The sequence below is a fragment of the Oncorhynchus mykiss genome, chromosome 29 (genome assembly GCF_057628025.1).
Source record: "Oncorhynchus mykiss isolate SJ-2025 chromosome 29, ASM5762802v1, whole genome shotgun sequence".
In the NCBI taxonomy this organism is placed as follows: domain Eukaryota; kingdom Metazoa; phylum Chordata; class Actinopteri; order Salmoniformes; family Salmonidae; genus Oncorhynchus; species Oncorhynchus mykiss.
Genome location: NC_143050.1, coordinates 8017501 through 8027500, shown reverse-complemented (window position 1 = coordinate 8027500; position 10000 = coordinate 8017501). Strand labels below are relative to the sequence as shown.

At 44.4% G+C, this 10000-nt stretch overlaps 1 protein-coding gene across 1 annotated transcript in view; it reads left to right on the top strand.

The window, feature by feature from the left end:
* Positions 1-10000, top strand: part of LOC110509475 (neurobeachin) — a 250839-nt gene that overhangs the window by 198937 nt on the left and 41902 nt on the right. The window contains 4 exon segments of the mRNA XM_090226451.1: positions 12-180; positions 1992-2368; positions 7145-7281; positions 8958-9112. Coding sequence (XP_090082577.1) covers positions 12-180; positions 1992-2368; positions 7145-7281; positions 8958-9112 — 838 coding nt within the window.

Sequence of the window (10000 nt, the reverse complement as noted above, 5' to 3'; positions counted from 1 at the left end):
TCTGTCTCCAGGATGACAGTAAGCAGGCTCAGTTCCTGGCCCTGGCGGTGGTCTACTTCATATCTGTCCTGATGGTGTCTAAGTACCGGGACATCCTGGAACCACAGAGAGAGATTGGCAGGTCAAGCAGCCTATCAGGGAGGAGCATCCGCCACGAGATCAACTCCCCCACTAGTACAGGTTTAGAAACCCGGTGTTACACTGTTTTCTGTCCCTCTGGTGTCGTCACACAACACAATTTGAAATCATTTCAAGATTCGAATAGTATCATAAATGTTTTGTTGTCGGCTCTCCGGATATTCCATACGTTTTTAACCTGAGCAGTGCTGCGTGAGGGATAGAGCCTGGTGCCAAGATTAGCTAACGTTTAGCAGCTACAGCCAAGATTAGCTAACGTTTAGCAGCTACAGCCAAGATTAGCTAACATGTAGCAGCTACAGCCAAGATTAGCTAACATGTAGCAGCTACAGCCAAGACTAGCTAACGTTTAGCAGCCACAGCCAAGATTAGCTAACATGTAGCAGCTACAGCCAAGAATAGGTAACATGTAGCAGCTACAGTCAAGATTAGCTAACATGTAGCAGCTACAGCCAAGACTAGCTAACGTTTAGCAGCTACAGCCAAGACTAGCTAACCTTTAGCAGCTACAGTCAAGACTAGCTAACATGTAGCAGCTACAGCCAAGATTAGGTAACATGTAGCAGCTACAGCCAAGATTAGCTAACATGTAGCAGCTACAGCCAAGACTAGCTAACGTTTAGCAGCTACAGCCAAGACTAGCTAACATGTAGCAGCTACAGCCAAGACTAGCTAACGTTTAGCAGCTACAGCCAAGATTAGCTAACGTTTAGCAGCCACAGCCAAGATTAGCTAACATGTAGCAGCTACAGCCAAGAATAGGTAACATGTAGCAGCTACAGTCAAGATTAGCTAACATGTAGCAGCTACAGCCAAGACTAGCTAACGTTTAGCAGCTACAGCCAAGACTAGCTAACCTTTAGCAGCTACAGTCAAGACTAGCTAACATGTAGCAGCTACAGCCAAGACTAGGTAACATGTAGCAGCTACAGCCAAGATTAGCTAACATGTAGCAGCTACAGCCAAGATTAGCTAACATGTAGCAGCTACAGCCAAGATTAGCTAACATGTAGCAGCTACAGCCAAGATTAGCTAACATGTAGCAGCTACAGCCAAGATTAGCTAACGTTTAGCAGCTACAGCCAAGATTAGCTAACGTTTAGCAACTACAGCCAAGATTAGCTAACGTTTAGCAGCTACAGCCAAGATTAGCTAACGTTTAGCAACTACAGCCAAGATTAGCTAACGTTTAACAGCTACAGCCAAGACTAGCTAACGTTTAGCAGCTACAGCCAAGACTAGCTAACATGTTGCAGCCACAATGTTATTTATCATCCCATTTATCATCTTGACTGGAGTAACCTAGAGAAGATAGCTTAGCCAGCTATAGGTAGTTAGGCTAACTGAGGCCACATGCTGCTCTCTCTCCCCAACCACATTGAGATAAAAACAACAGCCTACCTGTTGGTTGCTCCTCGTAGCCTACGCCTACTTCCTTCTCATAACATTGGTGAACACACACTCCACTTGATACACATTGATCCTCTTGGCCGCTTGGATTGGCCAACATAAACATCAAGCTACACACGTGAAGGCTACCGAAGGCTACCGTGAAGGCTACCGGTCTTTTTATGAGGCACATGTCATAAAAACTACATTGCGAATGTTATTTTGTTAAATTAATAATTTGAAATGTCATGGTATATCCTTGTATGTGACTATGTCACGTGGATATTTTCATTGAATAAAAAAAAGCTTTTCAGTGTTAAATTCTGGTTCTAATATAAAATATAATTTTTCTTCGTGCAATAAAATGAATCCTCATACAACTATTCCAATACTATCGTTCAGGTCTAGGACAATAGGGCATTTTAAGAACATATCTCTCTCTGTCCATCTCTCTGACCGTCCAGAGCACCCGTCGTCCTCCTTTTCTGAGGGTGGCCGGGGGGAGAAGCAGACTCCCACCTCCATGGAGGACTCTCCGTTGGCCTCTTTACCCCACACCGACTCAGGGATTGGGGAGGAGGGCCACGGCCCTGGGGGTCTGAACGGAGCCGAGCTGGGCCTGGGGCTGGGGATGGCAGGCAGGGAGACGGACAGAGATAGACACAGAGAGAGGGATGGAGGCGGAGGGGATCTACTGTGTACCCTGTCATCAGAGGTTAGGAGGTCAAGGGAGAGCCTATTGGATTCTCCTCATAACCCTAACTCCGCCTCCAATCTTGGTCAAGCACCTCCCTCGTCGATCTCAAGCATCAGCCAGACTAACAAGGGCATCAACGTCAAGGTACTGACTCTATCTTCACCTCTTCAAATTGTTCTCTCTCCCCCCTCTCTCTTTCTCTCTCCTCTCTCGTTCTCTCTCCTCCTCTCTCTTTCTCTCTCCTCCTCTCTCTTTCTCTCCCCCTCTCTCTTTCTCTCTCCCCCTCTCTCGTTCTCTCTCCCCCTCTCTCGTTCTCTCTCCTCCTCTCTCTTTCTCTCACCTCCTCTCTCTTTCTCTCTCCTCCCTCTCTTTCTCTCTCCTCCTCTCTCGTTCTCTCTCCTCCTCTCTCTTTCTCTCTCCTCCTCTCTCTTTCTCTCTCCTCCTCTCTCACCCTCTCTCTCACGCTCTATCTTTCTCTCTCCTCCTCTCTCTTTCTCTCTCTCTCTCTCTCTCTCTCTCTCTCTCTCTCTCTCTCTCTCTCTCTGTCTCTCTCTCTCTCTCTCTCTCTCTCTCTCTCCTCTCTCTGTCTTTCTCTCTCTCGCGCTCTCTCTGTCTCTCTCTCTGTCTCTCTCAATTCAATTCAATTCAATTCAATTCAAGGGCTTTATTGGCATGGGAAACACGTGTTAACATTGCCAAAGCAAGTGAGGTAGACAACATACAAAGTGAAAATATAAAGTGAAAAACAACAAAAATTAACAGTAAACATTACACATACAGAGGTTTCAAAACAGTAAAGACATTACAAATGTCATATTATATATATATATACAGTGTTTTAACAATGTACAAATGGTTAAAGGACACAAGATAAAATAAATAAGCATAAATATGGGTTGTATTTACAATGGTGTGTGTTCTTCACTGGTTGCCCTTTTCTCGTGGCAACAGGTCACAAATCTTGCTGCTGTGATGGCACACTGTGGAATTTCACCCAGTAGATATGGGAGTTTTTCAAATTTGGATTTGTTTTCGAATTCTTTGTGGATCTGTGTAATCTGAGGGAAATATGTCTCTCTAATATGGTCATACATTGGGCAGGAGGTTAGGAAGTGCAGCTCAGTTTCCACCTCATTTTGTGGGCAGTGAGCACATAGCCTGTCTTCTCTTGAGAGCCATGTCTGCCTACGGCGGCCTTTCTCAATAGCAAGGCTATGCTCACTGAGTCTGTACATAGTCAAAGCTTTCCTTAATTTTGGGTCAGTCACAGTGGTCAGGTATTCTGCCGCTGTGTACTCTCTGTTTAGGGCCAAATAGCATTCTAGTTTGCTCTGTTTTTTTGTTAATTCTTTCCAATGTGTCAAGTAATTATCTTTTTGTTTTCTCATGATTTGGTTGGGTCTAATTGTGCTGTTGTCCTGGGGCTCTGTAGGGTGTGTTTGTGTTTGTGAACAGAGCCCCAGGACCAGCTTGCTTAGGGGACTCTTCTCCAGGTTCATCTCTCTGTAGGTGATGGCTTTGTTATGGAAGGTTTGTGAATCACTTCCTTTTAGGTGGTTGTAGAATTTAACGGCTCTTTTCTGGATTTTGATAATTAGTGGGTATCGGCCTAATTCTGCTCTGCATGCATTATTTGGTGTTCTACGTTGTACACGGAGGATATTTTTGCAGAATTCTGCGTGCAGAGTCTCAATTTGGTGTTTGTCCCATTTTGTGAAGTCTTGGTTGGTGAGCGGACCCCAGACCTCACAACCATAAAGGGCAATGGGCTCTATGACTGATTCAAGTATTTTTAGCCAAATCCTAATTGGTATGTTGAAATTTATGTTTCTTTTGATGGCATAGAATGCCCTTCTTGCCTTGTCTCTCAGATCGTTCACAGCTTTGTGGAAGTTACCTGTGGCGCTGATGTTTAGGCCAAGGTATGTATAGTTTTTTGTGTGCTCTAGGGCAACAGTGTCTAGATTGAATTTGTATTTGTGGTCCTGGTGACTGGACCTTTTTTGGAACACCATTATTTTGGTCTTACTGAGATTTACTGTCAGGGCCCAGGTCTGACAGAATCTGTGCATAAGATCTAGGTGCTGCTGTAGGCCCTCCTTGGTTGGTGACAGAAGCACCAGATCATCGGCAAACAGCAGACATTTGACTTCGGATTCTAGCAGGGGGAGGCCGGGTGCTGCAGACTTTTCTAGTGCCCGCGCCAATTCGTTGATATATATGTTGAAGAGGGTGGGGCTTAAACTGCATCCCTGTCTAACCCCACGACCCTGTGTGAAGAAATGTGTGTGTTTTTTGCCAATTTTAACCGCACACTTGTTGTTTGTGTACATGGATTTTATAATGTCGTATGTTTTACCCCCAACACCACTTTCCATCAGTTTGTATAGCAGACCCTCATGCCAGATTGAGTCAAAGGCTTTTTTGAAATCAACAAAGCATGAGAAGACTTTGCCTTTGTTTTGGTTTGTTTGGTTGTCAATTAGGGTGTGCAGGGTGAATACATGGTCTGTTGTACGGTAATTTGGTAAAAAGCCAATTTGACATTTGCTCAGTACATTGTTTTCATTGAGGAAATGTACGAGTCTGCTGTTAATAATAATGCAGAGGATTTTCCCAAGGTTACTGTTGACACATATTCCACGGTAGTTATTGGGGTCAAATTTGTCTCCACTTTTGTGGATTGGGGTGATCAGTCCTTGGTTCCAAATATTGGGGAAGATGCCAGAGCTAAGTATGATGTTAAAGAGTTTTAGTATAGCCAATTGGAATTTGTTGTCTGTATATTTGATCATTTCATTGAGGATACCATCAACACCACAGGCCTTTTTGGGTTGGAGGGTTTTTATTTTGTCCTGTAACTCATTCAATGTAATTGGATAATCCAGTGGGTTCTGGTAGTCTTTAATAGATGATTCTAAGATCTGTATTTGATCATGTATATGTTTTTGCTCTTTATTCTTTGTTATAGAGCCAAAAAGATTGGAGAAGTGGTTTACCCATACATCTCCATTTTGGATAGATAATTCTTCTTGTTGTTGTTTGTTTAGTGTTTTCCAATTTTCCCAGAAGTGGTTAGAGTCTATGGATTCTTCAATTGCATTGAGCTGATTTCTGACATGCTGTTCCTTCTTTTTCCGTAGTGTATTTCTGTATTGTTTTAGTGATTCACCATGGTGAAGGCGTAGACTCAGGTTTTCCGGGTCTCTATGTTTTTGGTTGGACAGGTTTCTCAATTTCTTTCTTAGATTTTTGCATTCTTCATCAAACCATTTGTCATTATTGTTAATTTTCTTCGGTTTTCTATTTGAGATTTTTAGATTTGATAGGGAAGCTGAGAGGTCAAATATACTGTTAAGATTTTCTACTGCCAAGTTTACACCTTCACTATTACAGCGGAACGTTTTACCCAGGAAATTGTCTAAAAGGGATTGAATTTGTTGTTGCCTAATTGTTTTTTGGTAGGTTTCCAAACTGCATTCCTTCCATCTATAGCATTTTTTAATGTTACTCAGTTCCTTTGGCTTTGATGCCTCATGATTGATTATTGCTCTGTTTAAGTAGACTGTGATTTTGCTGTGGTCTGATAGGGGTGTCAGTGGGCTGACTGTGAACGCTCTGAGAGACTCTGGGTTGAGGTCGGTGATAAAGTAGTCTACAGTACTACTGCCAAGAGATGAGCTATAGGTGTACCTACCATAGGAGTCCCCTCGAAGCCTACCGTTGACTATGTACATACCCAGCGTGCGACAGAGCTGCAGGAGTTGTGACCCGTTTTTGTTGGTTATGTTGTCATAGTTGTGCCTAGGGGGGCATATGTGGGAGGGAATGCTGTCACCTCCAGGCAGGTGTTTGTCCCCCTGTGTGCTTAGGGTGTCAGGTTCTTGTCCGGTTCTGGCATTTAGGTCGCCACAGACTAGTACATGTCCCTGGGCCTGGAAATGATTGATTTCCCCCTCCAGGATGGAGAAGCTGTCTTCATTAAAATATGGGGATTCTAGTGGGGGGATATAGGTAGCACACAGGAGGACATTTTTCTCTGTTAGGATAATTTCCTTTTGAATTTCTAGCCAAATGTAAAATGTTCCTGTTTTGATTAATTTAATGGAGTGAGTTAGGTCTGCTCTATACCAAATTAGCATACCCCCTGAGTCCCTTCCCTGTTTCACACCTGGTAGTTTGGTGGATGGGACTACCAGCTCTCTGTAACCTAGAGGGCAACCAGTGGGTCCGTCTCCTCTATACCAGGTTTCTTGCAGGATGACAATGTCTGTATTACCGATTTCTTTGGTGAAGTCCGGGTTTCTGCTCTTTAGGCCAAAGGCAGATGACCTCAGGCCTTGGATATTCCATGATAATATAGTGAAGGCTTTTTGTTCCATAGAGTGTCCAATGTTGTTGGTCGTGGTTTGGCCTCAGGCCAGTAAGTGTGAGCAGAGCCTGCTGAGCATCTGGTACATGCCATTGGCTTCTCTCTCTCCTCTCTCTGTCTCTCTCTCTCTCCTCTCTCTGTCTCTCTCTATATCTGTCTGTCTCTCTCTCTCTCTCTCCTCTCTCTCTCTCTCTCTCTCGCGCTCTCTCTGTCTCTCTCTCTCTCTCTCTCCTCTCTCTGTCTCTCTCTCTCTCTCTCTCTGTCTCTCTCTCTGTCTCTCTCTCTCTCTTTCTCTCTCCTCCTCTCTTGTTGTCTCTCCTCTCTCATTCTCTCCCCCCTCTCTCATTCTCTCCCCCCTCTCTCTTTCTCTCCCCATCACTCTCTCACTCTCTCTCCCTCTCTCTCTCTCCCCATCACTCTCTCACTATACATGTCTCTCTTTTTGCTGTCCTTGCAATTTATTGATAATACAAATGAATAATATTCTTGTTCGCTCTTGCTCTCTATCTCTCTCTCTTTCTCCCCACTCGTTTTTCCCCGTCGTGTAGGAGATTCTGAAGAGCCTTGTGGCCGCGCCCCTGGACGGTGGGGAGGCGGGACAGGAAGTTGGTCCCACCCCCTACCACCCTGATCCCGCCCTCAAGACACACCCCATGCTGCCCATGCAGTTCCACTCATTCGACAGGTGTGTATGTGTGTGTCTCGGTGCGTGCGTGCGTGTGCACGTGTATGTTTTCAGTTCCAATTCTTCAATAGGTAGGCCTGGCTCCTCTTTCGATGTCACCTCTCGATGTCCCAGAATCCACTACCTGTTGAAGTCAAAAGAGAGAGAGAGAGAGAGTCACACAATGATGAGGTCATATAAAAGGAATATGTAAAACAGACATTAGGAGGCTTCTCACTCTGTTCACCTTCATCTGTAACACCAGACTATTGCTCAGCGTCTCAACGTGTTCCCTTTCAGCTTTGGGGGATTTGTGGGGCTTTCACCATGTTTCATTCATGAGTCTCTCGGCAACTGAATAATGGATCAGAAACAGGGCATATTAAATCTGTCTGTCTGTCTGTCTGTCTGTCTGTCTGTCTGTCTGTCTGTCTGTCTGTCTGTCTCTGTCTGTCTGTATGTCTGTCTGCCTCCTGTCTGTCTGTCTGTCTGTCTGTCTGTCTGTCTGTCTGTCTGTCTGTCTGTCTGTCTGTGTCTGTCTGTCTGTCTGCCTCCTGTCTGTCTGTCTGTCTGTCTGTCTGTCTGTCTGTCTGTCTGTCTGTCTGTCTGCCTGTCTGTCTGCCTGCCTGCCTGTCTGTCTGTCTGCCTGCCTGCCTGTGCTACCAGTCATTACAGTAGCCTCCTCAGTCAGCTGCTGTGCTACGAGTCATTGCAGTTGCCTCCTCAGCCAGCTGCTGTGCTACGAGTCATTCCAGTTGCCTCCTCAGTCAGCTGCTGTGGTACGATAGCAGAGGATCATGCTGATCTACAGACTGATATCTGATAACAGTCAGTTCCTCCTAATTGTGGGGCTGCATGTGTACAACTTCAGGGTCATTTAAACAGGCTAAGTAAGCTTTGTTGTATGTCAGTGAAGGAAGAGCTAGCTGATTGGCTAGCTAGCTATGTCAGTAAGCTAACTAGACAGCTGATCAAGTCACTGACACTGGCGACCAATGTCCTGGCACAGAATTTGGTCTGTATTTATTTTCTCACAATTGCAAAACTATTATATCACTGTCAACGCTAGTTATTCTTCCTATTTCAACGTTTGTAATAGATAGCTAGTTACTCTGAGCTAATGATATCAAAACATGATTGAATGGCGGATGCTCAATATTCAAATTTGGATATGAGTTCCACGTCCTACAAGACAGATCGGTTGAGGGGACGAGTGTGACGGAGGAGTGATGCCATCTGATGTGAGACAATGATCTAGACCCTAGACATCTAGGACATCAAATATGAAAGGATTGGAGAGGTGTTAACAATGTGGAGAGGTGTTAACAATGTGGAGAGGTGTTAACAATGTGGAGAGGTGTTAACAATGTGGAGAGGTGTTAACAATGTGGAGAGGTGTTAACAATGTGGAGAGGTGTTAACAATGTGGAGAGCTGTTAACAATGTGGAGAGGTGTTAACAATGTGGAGAGGTGTTAACAATGTGGAGAGGTGTTAACAATGTGGAGAGGTGTTAACAATGTGGAGAGGTGTTAACAATGTGGAGAGGTGTTAACAATGTGGAGAGGTGTTAACAATGTGGAGAGGTGTTAACAATGTGTCATGTCATCAAGAAGTCAAGGCGGAGCTATTGGAGCATTTTCTCAGTTCTCATTGGTGTTCCAGATTGATTGACAGGTGTGTTGTGGTCTTTGATAGGTCTGTGATGGTGCCAGTCAAGAAGCCCCCTCCCGGCACCCTGTCAGTCAACACTGTGGGCACGCCCACCACCAGCGGCGCGGCCACACCAGGAAGTACACCAAACATCTTCGCTGCTGCCACGGCAACGCCCAAGAGCATGATCAACACCACAGGTGAGGACACACACAACACCTGGAACACACACACACACACACACCTGGAACACATACACATGCTTCTGGGAGAGAGAAACACACACACCTGGTACAACTGGCTGTATAGTTTGTCAGTAGGGATTGTCTAGATGCATTTTGAGGTTATTTTTATGTCTTTGAACAGCAATAATAGATTGTAAACAGAGATCTGCAAAGTAGATTTTTCTAAAAAACAAACCCTTAGGACGTCATCAGTCATTCATGAATTAGTCTGTCTGGGCATAATGTGGATGTCAACATTAGACGTGGATGACAGAGAGCTAATTGAAAAATACATGGGATTTAATAAGATTCAATAGAGTGGTCAACTGTAGTAGTTGTCATTCCTGATTGTGACTCCAAATTAACACTAGATGGCGCTCTATCTCAGTACTTTACAACCTCGTCCTCTCCTCTTATCTCAGTCTTTTACAACCTCGTCATCTCCTCTTATCTCTATCTCAGTACTTTACAACCTCGTCATCTCCTCTTATCACTATCTCAGTACTTTACAACCTCGTCATCTCCTCTTATCTCTATCTTAGTACTTTACAACCTCGTCATATCCTCTTATCTCTGTCTCAGTACTTTACAACCTCGTCATATCCTCTTATCTCTGTCTCAGTACTTTACAACCTCGTCATATCCTCTTATCTCTATCTCAGTCCTTTACAACCTCGTCATCTCCTCTTATCTCTGTCTCAGTACTTTACAACCTCGTCATATCCTCTTATCTCTATCTCAGTACTTTACAACCTCGTCATCTCCTCTTATCTCAGTACTTTACAACCTCGTCATATCCTCTTATCTCTATCTCAGTCCTTTACAACCTCGTCATATCCTCTTATCTCTATCTCAGTCCTTTAC